General features: G+C 37.5%; 1 protein-coding gene, 1 long non-coding RNA gene and 1 pseudogene across 2 annotated transcripts; all 3 read right to left on the bottom strand.

Moving 5' to 3' along the window:
* Window positions 1–117: 117 nt before the first annotated feature.
* On the bottom strand, window positions 118–13893 carry LOC137978585 (uncharacterized). Its single transcript, XR_011118193.1, has 4 exons — window positions 13079–13893; window positions 1820–1905; window positions 513–560; window positions 118–253 (listed from the first exon to the last, which is right to left on the bottom strand). It is a non-coding gene; the product is annotated as an uncharacterized lncRNA (long non-coding RNA).
* On the bottom strand, window positions 2470–4014 carry LOC137994963 (uncharacterized). Its single transcript, XM_068840544.1, has one exon. It carries the CDS (start codon window positions 4012–4014, stop codon window positions 2470–2472), a length of 1545 nt encoding a protein of 514 aa, XP_068696645.1.
* A 1044-nt stretch (window positions 13894–14937) lies between the features above and the next one.
* On the bottom strand, window positions 14938–15708 carry LOC137970654 (uncharacterized; annotated as a pseudogene).
* Between the last annotated feature and the right edge of the window lie 4102 nt (window positions 15709–19810).

Consider the following 19810-nt stretch of genomic DNA (forward strand, 5'->3'; position numbering starts at 1 on the left):
ATTCCACTGTCAGAATATACCAAAGTACTATCTCAGTATAACAGGTAATTCATTGCTTCTTATTTAAAGTGTGATGTAATAAACTGTTGCAGGATACCGTTGCAGTATCTTGATATAAATCTCTTGGAATCCCAGTCAATCGCAGTCTAGCCCATCTAAACATGAGTTCCCCACCATAAGATGCAGAGCATTTACTGGATCAATTCTAACTTAACAGCCTTGGAATTATCCTTGTTGTATGTGCAATGCATTTCTGTAGAAAGGAGAAAATCAGAAACTTTTAGGACTTTTTGACTTCTATGAAGATGAATGTGGGTCTTGCTCAAACGTTTTCATTTTAAAGGAATGTAGTACGTAAGTTTAGTAGATAAAATGCAAGCAATAGAACCATGAAAAGAGTAAAAAGATATTTTCATATCAACAACTAGAACACTTTTAAAAGATGCATTTTTCAGCATGTCACAAACAAACCAAGAAAAAAGAAATGAGAGTTTTCTCAATAAGAGTCTTACCTACGACCTTCTGATAACTAATTGACCAGATTTTTGATCCTGAACACTCTAAAACAAAGTTAAATATTCAATAATAAGGAGATTTTATTTTTAGGAATAAATATTTGTTATTATAAATAATTAAGATGTTGTTTCTCTTTTTACTGCTATTACAATAATAATAATAATCATTATTTTTAAATGTCAGCTAAACTAATTAATAAGTCACATGAGAAGCATATCTGTCATTTATAATTATTGAGAGTCTTGCCTGGGAATAAAAGTGAGATGAGAGATACAAATTATAAATTATTAAAGAAGCCTTATCTGTAAGATAAAGTTTGATTGGAATTTTATGAGTCATTGGTCAGGAATGTACAAGTCACGTGACATAAAGCGCATGAAAACAAAGCTTACAGTCTTTAAAGGAAAGACTGTGAATTCCCACACAACTTTATTTACAAGTTATTAATTTCAAAAACCCTAATTGCAAAAAAATATATATTAATTACATACACAACTTACATTTAGCACAGACTAATCAAAGCAAGTTGTACTTACATAACGTGAAGTCAGGTGTGTGAACACTCACTTATAATGAATTTATTACTAGGTTCAGGACATGACTTCTATGTTCCTCACCAATGACTCATAGAATTCCAATCAAACTTCACCTTACAGCTAAGCCTCATATAATTTTCTTATCTTATTTCATCATTATTGTAAGCCAAAATATAACATTTTATTAAGAAAATTGTGGGATAGTCAAATTCTTCCCCAAATTCTCATTACAACATATCTGTTTGTTGTAAAAACTTTTGAAAAGTAGACTCTCTTATCCATCCTGCAGCCTTCATTATAGGTTACAAAGATATGTTGTTAACATATGTTGCTAGTGTAGATGTAGAGTGTTGCATGCTCCATAAACAGATACATTTATACCTGATCTTGAAAAAAAAACTTTCATCCATCTACTAACCAACTCCTTATGAACTAGTTTAAACAGTTTAACATTAACATAACAGTAGAAAAAATCCAAAAATACATTATTAATTTAAAACCTTGACTTCAAGCTCTGAAAAATGACGCTCAACTACAAACCCTAGTCTCAATTGCACTCTTTAATCTCACTTGACTTCTTAATAATGTCAACCAATGACAAAATAGAACTAATATTATATAAACTTACCTACTTGTGGTGCATGGCACAAGCGGGCGGTCAGGCACCATATGGTGGTGCCTCGTAAATTGCTTGTCAGCAAACCCTCAAAGTTTCCATTCCTAGAATGGGAAGTTTCAGCCTAGAAAAAAAAAGATTGTCTCCTTACCTGCTTGGACGAGTTTGAGAGTTCTTCTGGCATACAAACATAATCCATTTTCTTAAAGGAATTCATCGAATTCACCAATGCAACCTCTAGAAAAAAAAAAATCCAATTTGATTGACACATTATTATCTTAATCTCTGTTTATTTCAAAACAATAATAATATAATTGTCTAACATCATTTTCTCTCCAGTAGTGTCAGATCCTTGAATTTCATTAACTTTGCTTAATTCATATGAAGGATTTTTCTTTGCCATGTAAAAATAATTTTATTATAGGTAAATGTTGATAATATTGTAATGTACATGTAGCTGACCAAACATGTCAACGTGTCAGCATCAATCTGTCTGCTCCTGAGGATACTGTAGTAGATTAACATTTTACAAAAATCCAAGTTTCTTTTTCTAATATTATGCCCAGGTCTTCCCAACACCCTTTTCCAAAATTCCCAGGTACTTTCCTTCATTTTTATTATTAAAGATGTTTGCATGAAAGTTTTATAATATTATTTTAGTTATAGCTAGTGTATGGGATTGAATATTTTAACAGCATCATAGGTCCTGTCAAGATACATTTGAACTTTCTTCATTTCTGAAAACTTTCTATTTACAGTTATACTGCTATAAATAAATACCGGTACATAAATATATAAATATTAAATATCTTGCTTAAATTTTATGGATATTTTAACAGCATCATGGTCAGAGTAGTAGACACTAACTACAGTATTCTCTATGATGTCAAATTTTGTTGTTTTTAAGTAAATTTGGTCAAGTATGTTTCCTGATAAGATAAAAGTTGGACTTTGTACAGACTGTGAATAACCTAGAGAGGTCATTAAAGATTTTAACGGTTTAATGCTATCATCATTTAAGTAGTTGATATTGAAATCACCAAGAATAATGTCAATTGAATAAGTGCCAAGGATACTTCGTAGATGACTTACATACTGTATTATATTTGAGTTGTTCTTTCGGTAAAGAAAAAGCACTGTAAAATTGGAACACATTGGTTTAGATCTATTCATAATTATTACAAATTTCATTGCATTGACTTGTGGAAAGTAATCATGTTCCTTAGTCTCTATTGATCTTCTTGTACACAGTGCCAAACTCAAAAATCTATCAGTAGGATGATCTTGCCTGTAGAGAGTGAATGGCAGTAGATTAGATTTTATGTTAGCATCATTGCTATGAGGTACAAGTTGTGTCTCTGTCAATGCAATTAAATCACTGTTCTTTATATTTGTATCATACTTGATATCTATACTATGTTTTTTTAGTGATCTTATATTTAATAGACATATTGTAACCGTTCCATTGTCCGTATATTTTTCTCTAGTTCCCATAATTTTTGAGATTTCTCGCAGTCTTTCATATTCTTCGTGTACCCGAAAATCTGCTTTCACATCTTTGCTGTTAATTTTTCCTAGAATGTGAATACCACTTAAAGTCGTAGCTCGGCTCAATGCAACATATACCTGACCATAACTGAATGATCTCTGTTTGACCAACTCAAAACTAATCACGAGACTATTAAGTGACAATCCTTGTACTTTGTGGATGCTGACAGCATAAGCCAATGTCAAAGGGAATTGCATTCTCTGTATTTCGGGAGAAGAAGGTTTATTTGGATGTATTTTAATTTTTGCTAGGATAGGTTCTATGGGTACAACTCTGTTTTGCTGCACAAAACTGTTAGTACTTTTTTGAATTAAACTCTTGCCAGCTTTAGCATCATCAAATTTTATATAGATAATGGTGGGTTTTTCATTATTTTCATTTACTTCAATTCTAACAACAGTTCCTAGTTGACCATTTATAAGTCTATCTGAAATATCAATGTTGTTGGTTAACATAACTCTAGCAGTTTCCTTTATACAAATATCACCATCAAGTCCACCAGTTTCAGACCTGGGTCTAGCTAAAACTCTGTTAATATCTTGTTGTGATACATTAGGAGGGTACTGATCTGTGGCTTTAAGGTGAAACAACTGTGCAGCTATTTGGTGCAATTTCATTTCATTATGTCGATTGACTAAATTATTTTCAACCCAGATGTGAAGAGCATCTGATGGGTAATTGACATCTGATGGATCTATAGATCTAGATTGAATGCACTTCACATCTTCTTCAGTTTGATTTGCTGTACGGAACCTATTCAAAAGTTCAGCAAATGGTTGATCGTCTTTCTTTCTCATTACATCAACAAGCTCTATCATTCTAAATAAGTGCCATGGGTGGTACAGGTTAAACACATCATTTTTGTAATTTGCAAAGACAGGTTTCCTCCGTATTGGTGGCAGTTGATACATGTCACCAATAGCAAGAACACTAATGCCTGCAAACAGATCTACATTTGATGTGCTAAAAATTTCCTTTAGTCTTTGGTGGATATGAAGCAAAGTACTGTTAGCAACCATAGAAATTTCATCTATTATGATCAACTTGAGGTTAGCTAGTGACATTCTCATTTGTGTTTTCTTTTGGTCGGACATTGCAGGTAAATTATCACCTGTTTCTTTGGGAATTGCTAAAGCAGTGTTTATTGTTGTCCCATCTATATTAATAGCAGCAACCCCAGTAGGTGCCATTAAAAGAACTGTAGGTAATTCAGGATTCATGGAAGGATGTCTAAAGGTCTTTGTCACAGTGTGGTAGATTGTTTGGATCAAGTGGCTTTTACCAGTACCTGCTCCACCAGTTATAAATAAATGTATTGGTTTTACTTCTTCGGGTTTTAGACTATTCATGTTTTTCATTTTACTTCTACACCAGGCAAGAATTGTATCATAAGCATAGCGCTGTCTTTTGTTTAATGATCTAACACACTCCCGTAGCTCATCATCACTAATTTCTGTTGGCTGATTGTATGTTGCCATTCCTGGGTTTGAATCATTCTCAGTTTCTGACGATGAAACAAGATGTGTAGGTAATTGTTCATTAAACGACTCGTTTGGTACTGAATCGTCTTGCTCTTCAAGTTGTAAATCTCCATTTTCCTGGTCATTCATAGAATCATAACTGGAATGGATGATATTCCCCTGGTTATTTCTAAGAAATTCAAGTGCTTCTGTAACAGCATCAGCATCAGGCTCAAAATTCTCTCTGTTTCGTTCCACTACATCTTGTACTTTATGCTCATAAAATTTAGAAGCATATGTTTGATCACTTCCTAAAAGACTTTTTTCATCTCTCCATGGGAAGTACAGCATCAGGAGATGATGAAAATACAGTTCAGGTTCTTTTGTTTTGTTTGGCTTGTGATATCTTATAACAGCTTTGACTTTTCTACACTTCATAAGTTCATTTGTGTTCATTAATCTTATTTTGTTGGGAAGAAGTGTATCAGGATCACAATTGTGGTGCAATTCTATGACATCGTCAGTTAAAACCTCAGGTTGAGCATCAGCTGTTTCTTGGCAGTCCTTTCTGTATTCTTTATAATAGTATGCAGCAAACTCTGCAAGACATAGCTTATCTACAGAAGAAATACACTGTGGTCTTAAAGTGTATCGCTCGATAATATTAGATTTAAAAATGTCAGTACTTTCATTATCCAGTTCATCAAGTTCTTCTGGTGATTTTGCAATGCGTACCCTTTTTTCTGGTAGGTCAGTACTAACAAAAACTGTTGCAGGAAATATTTTCCGTAACCATAGTTCAGGCATGCATCTGTAAACAGATTCTTGTGAACTAACTTCTCTTGTAGAGAGGAAAGCAGCACCAATTCTCTTTAAGCTATCCCTGACACTCAAGTTTTCTTTCTTAGCTTCCTTTGCAGCATTCTTAATTGCCTGTGAACATTCAGTCTCATCTTTGGTAAAATATGAGCACACATAAGTTATGCACTTGTAGTGGTTAAATACAGGTTGCAAGTCAACATTCGCTCTAAAACCCTTAATACCGGCAATGAAATAATTATTAATGAAACAGCTGTCTATTGGTCTTTTCAGGTGCAGCTCATAGTCTGAGTCAGCTGAAATGGATAAAGCCCAGTAATATTCCTCTTCAGTTATGTTTACAGATTTGAAAATATCAGCTTCTGTTAAAGTAGGATCATAGTTTGCCTTACTAGGATTTAACACCTCATCTATTTTTTCTTTAACTAATCTAAGGATTTCTTTTTGTCTGTCTATTGTACTTATCTTTGCTTCTGGATCTAAATCATCACAAAGAGGTTCAGCCACAATAGTTTTGTTAGTAAAGAAGTGCCCAAAATTAAATCTACATTTCATGTTTCTGTATTTTCTACAGGTCTTTGAATGACTGTGCTTTTGATACGTTTTTACAATCTCGTGTAACTCAGGGTCTTTATTTTGATCAGGAAGGCATGCCTGCACGTGTTCATCTATGAAATGGATATATGCATCCTTGGTATCATGTGTTAGTTTAGGGCAATCTGATGTCCATATTAACGCATGTAAATGAGGAGAGCCTCTCATCTGAAACTCAATGCGGAGTGCATAGTATACTATTTTACCAATTGGGTTTGTTTTAGTTAGCAGAATTTCAGTGAAAAATGTTTCAACTCTGTATTGAAAGTGCTTAGCAACAACAACAGGATTTACATTGAGCATTGAACATCTTTCATTATAAGACAAAGCATCAACTTGTTCTTTCGTGAGATTTTTGCCTTGTGTTCTTGCAATAATCTCAAAAAGTTCAGGCCACCTAAGATCAGCGCAGGATAATGTCATAAACCATGTTGGTATCCCCAACTGTTTCACCATAGCTACTACTTCATACATAAATTTTTGCCAATAAGGTGGTGTTCCTGGAATTTGTCTCAAAAATAAATAAGCCTGATTTTGACAAATGAGATTTTGTAAACTGTCCATATTATTTGATCTTACTTGAGAAGCAGTAATGGACTGTCCATGCATTTTTTTCAAAGCAATATTGATGCTATCTGATACTTTCTTCTGTTCTATGATGAACTGAGCAAAGAAGAGATATTCAGGATTAGTAGCAAATCTACCACTATGATGTAAAAGTCTTGCATTGAAGTACTTAACTGGTGATAACGTTATTTCTCGGTTGACAGAGTACCCATACTTTCCTTTTGGAAACAAAACAGGAAATGCCAGTTCTTCACATTGTTTGTCTGCCATAAAGGAAACTGGATGTTTACTTTCTCCAGGTGCAATAGCATAGATTTCGTTTCCTTGAGATGATACATTATTTTGCTCAACACTTACAGGATAATCAGGTATTACACACTGTAAGCAAGTCTCATTTGTTGGTGCTCGAAATTCATTTAAAGGATCATCATTTTCTTCATCTGCAGATATGCTGTCTTTCTCACCATTTTGATTGTTTGACGAAGTGTCATCACTTATACCAGATGCAGTGAAGTGGTTGTCATTATTCAAAGTTGAATCTTCTAAACCAACATCATTTTCTTGTAATGTTTTAAGATGCCTATCTATTTTGTCCATGTCTATAAATATATTATCATACAAGGGATTATTCATTTTGAGCCACATCAGAGCATTTAATATCAGTTGAGGTCGCACAGCTTGAAAATAAACATGGCCCCTAAACTCCATCTTTCTCTTCAGTTTCAACATGATTATACCTGACCTTTCAGGAGGACGTGGCAATGTTCTACATGTTTGATCACATTCAACTGGTACATTACATATTGCTCCTTTAATCTTCCTCTGTTGGCCTTTAGGCATTACCACTATCTTTTCAAAAACTATCCTCTGTGCTATTAATATTTGTTCAAGTTTTCCTAGTACTGAGAGTTCTAGTGGCGTTCTATTAACTTCCAGTTTATTACACACAGCTTGACATGGTACTTGTCCTTTTGAAACTTTTACATGGCATGTTTTACAGATGTATTGCTTGTCATCAAATGACTTTATCTCAGTGAAAAGATGGTGTACAGTATATTTATTATTTTTAAGTAACATAACTGTTTTTCTATAGAGTATTCTATGACAAACCGAACATATGTAATATGGCCCCTCTCTGATCTTACTCTGAAATACTGAAATGTAGTGATCCAAATTATGCTGAACATTGTTTTTTCTAGAATTTTTTGCTGCATCACTTATATGCTTAATTACTTTTTGCTTTTTTGTCAGATCCATTCCGCAATATTCCTGTTTTTTATTGTTCAAATGTTGTGCCTTAACGAGTGGTTCCATTGTATTATACTTTCGCTTTTTATGTTTATTTATCAGATGTTTTTTTACAGGATCTAGTGATTTGTACCACTCTGCTCTGTCAAACAAGAGTTTTTCCTTTACTGCAGGATCTAGTGATTTGTACCACTCTGCTCTGTCAGACAAGACTTTTTCTTTTTCAACGGGATCTAGTGATTTGTACTTCTCTGCTCTGTCAGACAACAGTTTTTCTTTTTCTGCAGGATCTAATGATTTGTACCACTCTGCTCTGTCAGACAAGAGTTTTCCTTTTTTTACAGGATCTAAGGATTTGTACCTCTCTGCTTTCTCCAACAAAACTTTTTCTTTTTCTGCAGAATCTAGTGATTTGTACCACTCTGCTCTGTCGGACAAGAATTTTTCTTTTTCTGCAGGATCTAATGATCTGTACCTCTCCACTCTCTCTGACAAAAGTTTTTCTTTTTCTGCAGAATCTAATGATTTGTACCACTCTGCTCTGTCAGACAAGAGTTTTTCTTTTTCTGCAGGATCTAATGATTTGTACCACTCTGCTCTGTCAGACAAGAGTTTTCCTTTTTCTGCTGGATCTAATGATTTGTACCACTCTGCTCTGTCAGACAAGAGTTTTCCTTTTTCTGCTGGATGTAATGATTTGTACCACTCTGCTCTATCAGACAAAAGTTTTTCTTTTTTCGCAGGATCAAGTGATTTGTACCTCTTTGCTCTCTCAGAGAAGACTTTTTCCTTTTCTGTAGTATCTAGTGATTTGTACCACTCTGCTCTGTCAGACAGCAGCTTTTGTTTTTCTGCAGAATCTAATGATTTGTACCATTCTGCTTTGCTAATCAAGTATTTTCGTTTAGCACTAGGTTCCATTTCTGCATACCTTTCTCTTCGTTTCTCGGCAAGTGATCTTTTCTGCAGATTAGATTTGTGCTTCCTTAATACCTTTTCTTTTAAAGTTCTTGGCAAATTACTGTAACAATTTAGAAATCTGATAACATATGCTACTTTTGAATAATTAGTTGTATCATTTTTTTTAACAGCATTAGCAAAAGCTTCAAAGAGGTGGTTGTTGTCATTGACAGTTTGAAATTCATCTAGTGTTCCATCACTGTGGAATATTGCTAGGTAGTATTTGGTACTTTTAGCCTTAGAATTGTGCTGAAATATACAACTTGCACAGTAATTTGAGAACCATATCATAAATCCAGTATTGCCACTTGTATTACCCAAAATAAAGTTTTGGAGGACCAGTTTGCTACTGCTGGATACACAACTAAATATGCCTTCTTTCTGTGTTGTAAAGACAATATCAACAGTGGCATCATATATTTGAAGTTTATTTGGAAATTTTCTCACACAGCAATTTTCATCAGGACATGCAAATTGTTTCTCATAAAACTCATTTCCATGGTCAATAATTGCATTTAGAGTTTCTGAATTCCAGTAAGTGCATGCCTTGATCACTGAAAAACAAATGCAATAAAATGATAAAGCACAACATCGTCTTATGCAAGACTCATCATTTCTTGCTGAAATATGCACCATTACTCCACCATCATCAGCAACTTATGATTGAGTGCTTTCACTGTACTCATTGACTAGGTGAGTGTCCTCCTTTTCTAGTCTTGTTATGTCAACACCAATCAGCTCAAACAAAGCATTTGAATTTTCATACAGAGTTTCCAAATAACATATCACATCATGTATACTTTGTGCTTCTAATAACACACATGTTCCTTGAGAATGGGGCATACCAAATGCATCTCTAGCATGTGAATCAAATATTTTAAATTTACCATCTGGAGTACAGTACATAGAAACAGTACTACAGTCAATTGTTAAAAGAAATGATTGGTAGTTTTGTCTCACTAATGTCAGCAAAGCATCAACCAAAGGCATACAGAAACTCAAATCATGTATAATGGATCTACCATTTACAGTACCACTATAACTTGAACTGTACTGAACCTGATAATCTGTATTAAACACATTGAGCACTTCCGGCAACTCGGTCAATAACAGGAAAGTTTGTCTGGACAGTCTAGTTAATCCAGAATACAATTCATTACCAATATTCATGATGTTAATCAAGTCCACTGATGAGATAATATTATTCCTGTAATTATAGATAAGTGAAGTAAGAGACATTGCTACACACTGAGTGCCTGCATTCTGGCCAAACAATTCCACATTGCCCTGACTATAAGGCGCTTGAATAGTTCTAGTATGATCAATGGGCCCAGGGTTTTTCTCAACATCATTAAACAGCTTGAACTCTGTATGATTCATTCTATGGTCAGCGTCCTTATAAACAGATCTTACTGAAGTGTAGTTACACCTAACTTTCACTCTTCCACCACAAGTTCTACGTCTTTTCCTTTGATGCGCTGTACACCATTTCTTTTTTGTACTCCTCTTCTTGGCAGCAGACCTTGGTTTTACAAACATATAGTCTAACTTACGATGAAGTACACTAAACTTGGTAAATAAATGCATAGCAGAAGATTTCGGTACGTTTTTTTAAATATATTTTCGAACTAATTTCCTGAAATGTCTACTCTTTTGCAAGGCTCGTGATAGCTGCTTCACTGGAATTCTGCTTGGTTCTCGATCCCTTTGGTGACGCCTTCTTACAGATTTACAATAAAGAAACTTAGCATAGCGAGATCGGAATTTCAAGTTATCTACTGATTCTTTATCAATATCCACAATAACAGATGGCTGTGCCTTATTCTCAAATGTGTTCTCCCCCAAGGCTCCTTTTAGCTCTTTCTCTGAAACACTGCTTAGTTCTCCATCCCTGAGAACAACATGGCGAGACCCTTTTAAACATTTACAATAAACCAACTTAGCACAACAAGATCGAAATTGCCAGTCATTTATTGATTCTTTATTCTCAACATTCACAACAATAGATACCGATGCGTCTTTCTCAAATTGGCCACAGTCATTGAAAGCATTCAAAAGAGCTTCATTCAAGCACAAAACGCTACACCAAGTATGGTACAAAATGCTAACAACAACACTACTAAAGATCATTGCAAACGATACAAATAATTGGACATGAAATTGCATTACAGCTCCAAATACAAACGAATTCAGTAATAACACAAAACCAAAAGCCATGATAATAAAAATAGACGGAAAATTCACCTTCTTTTTCAGAAGTTTAACTAAATGCATCCGGCTAGGCGTACATCTCTGCGACTCGATACCGCTAGTACTGACTTTGATGAGCTCAGCAACTTTCTTCTTCAGGAAACTTTCACAGTTCTGTGCTTCTGTCGTTTGGCATTTGGTTTCAGTGCAGTTCATATCATAATTTTCACATGTTTGCTCATTTAGTACACATTTGTTCTCAATATAACTTTCTTTCAGTTTGCGGATCAACCCGGGCCAAAACAATCGCTCAACGGCATCTTTTAGTGTGGGTCTACCGCAAACGGCGTGTGCATAAGTAAGTAGTTTGAGCGTTCCGAGGAAGAAGCTTAATTCAACAAAACGCCATATGCTTACAAACGACATACTATATGGGCTTCGCACTTTACCACAATTTGATCGCGCAAGAATGACCTTTTGATATCGTTACATTCAATCATGTGATTAATGTGATTATGTGTGTCAACAAGGCATTATTATATAGTATACGTAGGATCGAAATTCTCCAATCACAATTAGCTATTTTAACAACTTGTTTCCTCAGAAGGACGTCTATGAAGCTGCCCAATCAAAACACGACAACTTCAATCCTCTTAGTGGTATAATTTCGCTCAAACATTTCTTTGTGGTTGCTTTCTTTCTGCACAACTTCTAAATTAAAATTCGCGCATATTTGGTCGTTTAATTCTACCCCTATAGAACCAAACAACTGCCTCCTAAATGTCAAGACCAGTAAATGACCACACAAACCAAGACAATGCAAGCCCGAGACCAGCCCGAAACAGCCTAACAAATCATCAATCCGGAAATGAAACCACAGTTCTTTTGAAAAGTGCTTCTTATTGGTAAATAAAATCGTTAAAGCATCTTTATTTTTAGACCTTCATGTAAAAAAAAAGACGCAACACTTGACAAGAAGTAAATAGCCTGAAATAAAATTTGCGCGAATTCTCTCCCTTTAAGAAAATTAGAGAAATATTGTTGCCATCTCAAATTAACAATAACTTCATTTTACACTAGAATGACTACAAGATTTTGGGGGTCATTTTGTTCAAACTCAAGCAAGCTTCCAACAGACCTGTTTATCTTCGTTACACTATACCACAAATATGCTTCCGTATCACATTTCAACCCAGTTATGCAAATTTGTTAAGCTCGAAAATTACACAACATGATATTAAAGTTCACAAAGGCTGGAAATATCTCGGCAAAATCCTTTTCCAACGAAAAATTAATCGAAACAAACAACATATTTCCAATTAGAGGCAAAAAAACCTTCCTATTTCAATTGCGTGCGTGCAAACAAGAGATGCAATATAAATACATTTTTGACAGTTCACATCAAACCCTTTTCGACTCGGAACCTTGACCGTAAATAATGAAGCACAAAAGCGACAACAAATGTCCTTCAAATAATTCTTCACTGTCACATTTCCAAATATTTTACACCTATCCAAAGTTGAGTACAAAATACCGGTAAATGTAAATTGTCAGACAACTAAGATGCAACTTGAGTAAACACTGTGATGCATTCTTGTAGGCGTTCGATTCCTTCAATGTTAATTTGTTAAATCCATAAAAAAAATTCCTATTTGATTTCCGTGTTTTACATAATACCAAGTTAGTAAAATATTAGAAACAAAGCTCACTTGATATCCAAAAGCGAAAAATGAAATTGTTGTCGAAGACCATTACTCGTCGCTTAAAATCCAGATATTTATTTTTCAGCGCTGTCTTGCTCATTTAATTGACGATCCATTCTTGAGCTCCATGAGGGTATATTTTGTTTAAAGATCCACTAAAACGCCATTCACGTCAATGACTTATTAGTGAAATTTCCCATTGTTATACCGCAAGACTGTGTAGAGTTGAGAACAAGTAAATACAAATAGGTAGACAACTGAGATAACAGATCCACTATATGGATTCCTTCTATGTCTTTGTTGAACCCATACTAACTTACCAGAGAACTGTTCATTTGGTTTCAGTGTTGTACAAAACACCTCACTTGGCAAAATTTTAGGAAGTCAGCTCACTTTGATTACGGCTCGACGGGCGAAAGATTGTTGTCGAAGTCCATTACTCGTCGGTTTTAAAATTCGACCACCTGTCTTGTTCAGTATCCAATTCGCTTGCCATTATTGAGCTTCATAAGGGTACATTTTGTTCAAAGTTCCACTAAAACGCCATTTCACGTTCCACGACTTTCGACGCCATTGCCGGTTAAGTTAATCGTTCTACTGTGTCTACCAGAGAAATCTACGCATTTCCCACTACCCTCTCGATCGTTAGAAAATACGCGCAGAAGGCTCTATGCACAAAGACACCACTTAGCAGGGGAGTGACAGGCAAGCCTTTTACTGACACGGAAAAAAAAAAAAAAAAAAAAAAGAAAACGAAAAATAAAAAAACGACGAAATTAAAGACAGATTCCGACTGGGTTGGCAACCCAGTAATTATTTTCTGGCCGCCCGCCCACGCAGGCCACTTTTCTATTTCCACTCAGGTCGTTTGCTTACTAGGTCCGCTGTTGTTATGCTTCCTTGGGATGCAGCTCGACGTGCCGTTCTCCCCCACAAGTTGCTTAAAGGGCACAGTTTTTTTATCGGCGCAGCATCTACAGCAGCTGCATTTGCTGGGTATACTTGCTTTTTCTACTTGTTCATCATATTCAAACTGTTTTCCTTTGCAGAAGACACATTATTAAGTCTGACAGAAAACACACTCTCAAGTGTAGCAACAATGTCTCCCTTGTCTGGATCAGCAATTATCACATGCTCCCCAACTCTGTAGAGGAGGCCCTCAAAAGAGTGTTTAGGTTTTAAAAGACTTCTGCAGCACCATCCAATAACTGGAACATCACCAACTGGAACACCCTTCACGTTGCTGATGACTTGCCTGTCACTATTTGATAGTTCCATACTTTTAACACCACCAACAAGAATGCCTTCTGACAATCGCTCATGGTTCACTGTGCCTTTGGAGCTGTCAAAAAGTTTCTTAGCAAACAGCAAAGACCATGCTGAGGGCTTAATAAAATCAAAAAACACAATTAACAACACTATTGTTCACATTACTACACAGATACTAAATTTAATGACATGACGTTAGTAAGAATAGTAAAAAAAGATCATGAAATGTGATCATACCACACTGTCCTCATAGCTCTCCAAAAAACAGTGCTATCAAAGTGCATATCAGCAAAGTGGTTTGAACACTGTTACCATCAATTTATTCAGGTAAGTCCTTCCTTAAGATACAGTGTGACCCTGAGGATAAGTGTCCATCTTAGGAGCTTTAAGGAGAACGGATGTTTGCTGTGGGCAAGCCTGACAAGGATGAAATGATACACAGTCTGCAGACAGGTGAAACCGGGGGTGAAACTGGGAGATCCCATGGTAAGTAAATTCGCTACAACGGAGTTAGGCAAAGAAGGCTAAGGTGAAGGGAGCCCATATCATAGTGAAATCCTGCTCCCCTAGCCATGTACGAACAATTGGTTGGATTGCTGCAAACACCACGGGTGTGACGGGTTGGCAAAGGATATGAGACTTGCCCTAGCAACGAAGAATGCCCCGTGGCACGTTTTGCAAACCGCAGAGAGATACAATTTTATAGTACTATGCTTAACTGTTCTAGCAAGGTACGAAGCAAAATAAATAAACATCCCCTCGGAAGATGGGAGTATGTCCCCATCGTTTGACGTAAGTCAATTCATAAGGCAAAATTGGAGGAAGCGTTTCTCTCTGAAGCTGTACATACTGTTCGGGGTCCATGCTAGTCCCCACCTTTTCGTAAGTTTGGACTTCATCCCTTAGAGGGTCATGAGTGAAGGCGGGATGGTGCAACGGGTTTTCTCAGCCTTTGAAGGCACTGACCAGAAGCAGGCGTCATGCATGAAAGGTCGTGAGCAATTTCATTAGAAACCCCAGGGATGTGACATGCTCGAATAAAGAAATTATGTTTCTTGGATATTAGAATAAGGAACCTAAGAAGATCCATGATGCGCGGAGCCCTTGAATGGCCCAAATTGATAATGGCCACAACGGATTTGTTCTCGCACCAAATTTGAATACATTTCCCTGGGAAATGAAAAACCAGAATGCACATGCCACCACTATGGGGAAACGTTTTTGCCATTCGATGCTTATACCCCGAGCCCTGTTTAGCTGCATGTGAGGGGGCCACCTACCCTGAAACCATGGCTCATTGAAATAGCCCCCAAAACCAACGGAGCCAGAGGCATCGGTGTACAGTTCTAGATCAGGAGAGGGGGTAACAGTGGTGTCTAAAAAGAAAGAGCGCCCATTCCACCCTGCAAGGAAGGCATTCCACATTGAGAGATCTTTAAAAAATTCTTTGTTCAACAGGATGTGGTGAAAACAGCTGAGTAAAGTTAATCATGTGCTGTAAAAACATTTTCCCAGGTACTACCGCCTTGCAAGCAAACTGTAAGGTACCAATAAGGGACTGAAGCTCCACCAGACGCATGGAGCGGCAAGTGGTAAAGGAATGGAGTAGGTCCCAGGTGCATTGGAGTTTTTCCGCGGGGAGCCTGGCCTCCATGCGAGTTGTGTCTAGTTCAATACCCATGAACTCAAGTACTTGGGAGGGACCCAGAGTTTTGGATGTGGCAACAGGGGCATGGACAGACATGAAAAAACGGAGTAATGTACTAAAGCTAGCCAGGCATTGGAGGCGAGAGGGCTCAGCTATGAAAAAATCGTCGAGGATATGAAGGACACGCTGTAACCTGTAATTGTGTTTTAAACCCATTCCAAGGCATCGGAAAGTTGATTAAATAGGAAAGGTGCTGAACGAAGCCCAAAAAGGAGGTAGAAGTCTATGTCATACTGTTTTTGCTAGTAGATACCTAGCAGCTGCCAATCGTCTGGGTGAATGGGAATAAGACGAAAGGCCGATTTGAGATCAGTCTTTGTAATAACTGAACCCAGGCCCAGGGACTGGAGGATATGGATTGCATCGTCTACCCGGACATATTGGAGGGCGTAGGGGTCCTTGGGGATGTGGTTCTTAATACCATCCCTGTCAGGGTATGATAAATGATAAATTGTACGCCATTTAAAGGAGTGTTTCTTGGGGACCACGCCTAAAGGGTGACACTGTAGATTGGGGAGAAAACATAAAAGGTCCCGCCACATGCCCCACACTAATTTCCTTTTAAAGATTCGATGTCACAATGTCGGGGTGCTGATTAGCAGAAATCAGATTGCAGCATACCCTGGGTTTGTTAGGACCAGTGTAGCCGACGTGTACCATATCGAAAACAATTAATTAAAGTATTAACAAAATTGTGACCGGGGTGCCCCGAAAGTTCTCTGTGTAAAACATGTACGTTAATGGGGGTAGTTATATCAGGTGAACTGTGCTTGGTAAGAAGCCTAACTTTATCTCTTGCTGCGTTCGCCGGAACTGGTAGAGGTATGGTGGCATTGAGTGGTCCTTGAGATTCTGTTAGGGCAGTTGATGATGGAGTGGGCAGCGGACTGGCAGCGGTAGCAGCCATGTGGGAACAGGCAAGTACTTGAGGTGCACCCAGAAGTCTGGTTAAATTGGAAGCAGACAGGTCTGTTTTGGGGCTGCTGTCTTGGTGGGTCTGCACTAGGACAGTCGATCTGGTTGTGGTAGGGGCTGGAGCAAACAAGACAGTGTGGCTTAGCAAGGCCAGAGAAGGTAACAGTCCACTGTTCAAGGTCAACTTGATCCCAGCATATTGGCGTAAGCGGCTCTATGGCGAAACTGTTCATCGTATGAAAGGAACACCAACCCCTTGAATTTGGTAGCCGCCCTGCTTATGATCTGCTGGTACTTCAGCAACTCAAGGGATCTTCGAGGATACGATGAAACGATAACCAGCACGTAGGCGTATAAGCATCCAACCACTTATGACAATTGTCAATAATAGGCTTGTGTTTGCAAACCATTGACATTGGTGAGGCAGAACATGGAGCAGTGTTGTCTAGGCGGAGCTGGATTTTGGGAACCTGGGACCAACTTAAGGTATTGGGGAGCAACAGTATACGTACTCACCACGCAGAATTTTGTCCTCCAAATTTCTGTCCAGAGGGTGATGGAGGCCCAGAGGAGTACCTGCTCCTTGTCTGTGAGGTCATGGAGCTGCTGTGTTGGGCGTAGCAGGGCTCGACAGGCAGGTACAAGCAGCTGTTGAGCGCTTGCTACATGGACAAATGAACAGTGTTCTGTATGGTGGCCATTTGGGCTTCGGAGAATGCACCCGGTTGCTGGGCATCACACTTTGTGGGGCTGACAACCCGAACTGAGAGAGATCTACATCGTCCTCATTCAGGCCATCCGCAGAACCAACAAACAAGGAATTGTCGCTCACGTCGTCGACTCCATCAGCCCGCGCAGTAGCAGTCTCGCGATCAGAACGGGAAGGTTTTTTCAACGTGGATTTCTTCACCCAACCGGGTGGTGGCTGCTTGGTTGGGCAAGGTTGGTCGACGGCTGCTTTCAAGTGGGAAATCAGTTCGGCTTTGCTACCAGTTATCGGCATATGGATCTGAAGATGAAGGCAAAGAACTTCCGTTGACAGGGAAGTGAGATTTTCCCGACGACGATGGCGAGGGCTGGTAGCTTTCGAACAGCCATGCAGATGAGCCATAATAAAATTCGTAAAAAGTAAAGGTACTCCTTCCGTCAAAGATGATCTCAGCATTCGAGCCCAGTCGATGGTGTAGGATGACTTTGTGGTAGTAGAATAGTTTAGAGTTGGATAAGTTTCTTGATTTCATTCCTTAGAGATCTCAACCTTAACTTCCGTTCTACGGTTTTATTTTCGTGATATTTTCTCAACGCATGGTACTTTCTTCTTAATGCAAGGTGAACCCTGTCTATCCAGGGAGGGGAATAGGTGTCTCTGATGACCTTCATTGGGGCACATTCATCAACTGTTGCTAGAAATAAATCTTTCCACTGAGACCAATACATATCAACAAAAAAAAAAATAAATAAAAAATACATATCAACATCATCAGAGTGTGTCATGTCAAAGGGTAATAGCTGTAGGCGAATTCGCAAATCGTTAAAGACTGCCCTTTTATAGTCGTATAGTCGTCGCACACGCCTTAATCGCTTAAATTTCAGTCGAATAAAAAAGTCCACCAAATAATGATCAGCAGGGAAATCCTTTTGGTAAGGTCTGCTGGTGGAAACATGGTCTATGACTTCAGAGAAGTTACATAAAAGTAGATCAAGTTTGTTTCTGGCAATATGCGTTGGACCTTTGATGAACTGACAGAAGAAGTTATCTTCCATTAGGACAGAGAAAGCTTCCTCTGCTGCTGTTCCACGTACGTTGGTTGAGGTAGACTCGTCACGCTCCATTAACTACATTTTACAACGCTGTTGTAAGGCTTTAGTATAGGTAATCACATGATTTCGAGTGCAGTTTGGAGTAAATAAGCAGGATTGAAGGAATGAAGAGGTCACGTGAAATAGCAAGCTTGCAGTTCGAGTTCAGGTTTTAAAGACGAAGATTTATTTGGTGGACAAGTATGACATAATAGGGGGGAGGCATCAGGAAGAGGTGGGTTGTGACCTCTCCATTTCTGCAAATGCTACGGTAGGATCTTAATCAAACTTCAACTTCCAAGTAAGTATTGTTTAATTTTTCAATTCAACCTCGCGTTTGCATACAATCAGAGGTCATGTGAGATTTAAAGCACCATGGAGCTGAAATATTAGCACAATACAACAAACTAGCAGGCCTACTAAAGCTAACTGTTGAAGTGGTACTGCGAACTGCTTGAACAAAAGCATTAGCGAATGCCTTAGCATAAAATGTAGCAAAGGTACTGTCTAATCTCCAGCCTGCTGTGGCCATAATAATAATAATAAGAAATAATAAACTTTATTTATATAGCGTCTATATCATTAACTGTTCTAGGTGCTTTACAATATTACGAAAATGTATTAAAACTATAAAAAAAAGCCTAACAACTACCTATGTAAGCATAAAAATTATATATACAAATCTATTTATAAATCAAGAAAAGGCTTTGTGAAATAAGTATGTCTTCAAATGTTTTTTAAAAGAATTCAAGGAATCGGCATTTCTGAAAGATGCAGGTATGCTATTCCATAACTTAGGTCCTGCAATAGAAAATCTTCGGTCACCATAAGACTTTAGCTTAGATCTCGGGACTTGAAGTCACTTATTGGAGCAACAACGCAAAAGAGAAGGAGCTGCTACAAAAACTGAGCAAATTGGACATATAACTTGGTGAAAAACCATTTATAGCCTTATATACTAACAATGAGATTTTATAAATAATACGGTAATCAACAGGCAACCAATGTAAGTCTATTAAGCTTGGTGTTATATGTTCATACTTCTTGGTGAATGTTACGCTGCACGCTGCTGTATTTTGAACTAGTTGTAAGCGGTTTAAGAGAACCTTAAGTAATCCATATAGCATCGCATTACAATAATCCAGGTTGGTAGTCACAAAAGCATGAATGATTGCTTCAGTAGATTTACAATCCAAATATGATCTTATCTTACTAATATTAGTTAAATGGAAATGACATTTCTTGCATATCTTTTTAATGTGGTCTTCCATATCAACACTGGGATCGAGTATCACTCCAAGATTACAAACAGAAGAGGACGGTTAAATAATTTCCCCTCCAACACGAACAGATTCCAGTG

The sequence above is a fragment of the Montipora foliosa genome, chromosome 1 (assembly GCF_036669935.1).
Source record: "Montipora foliosa isolate CH-2021 chromosome 1, ASM3666993v2, whole genome shotgun sequence".
In the NCBI taxonomy this organism is placed as follows: Eukaryota; Metazoa; Cnidaria; class Anthozoa; order Scleractinia; family Acroporidae; genus Montipora; species Montipora foliosa.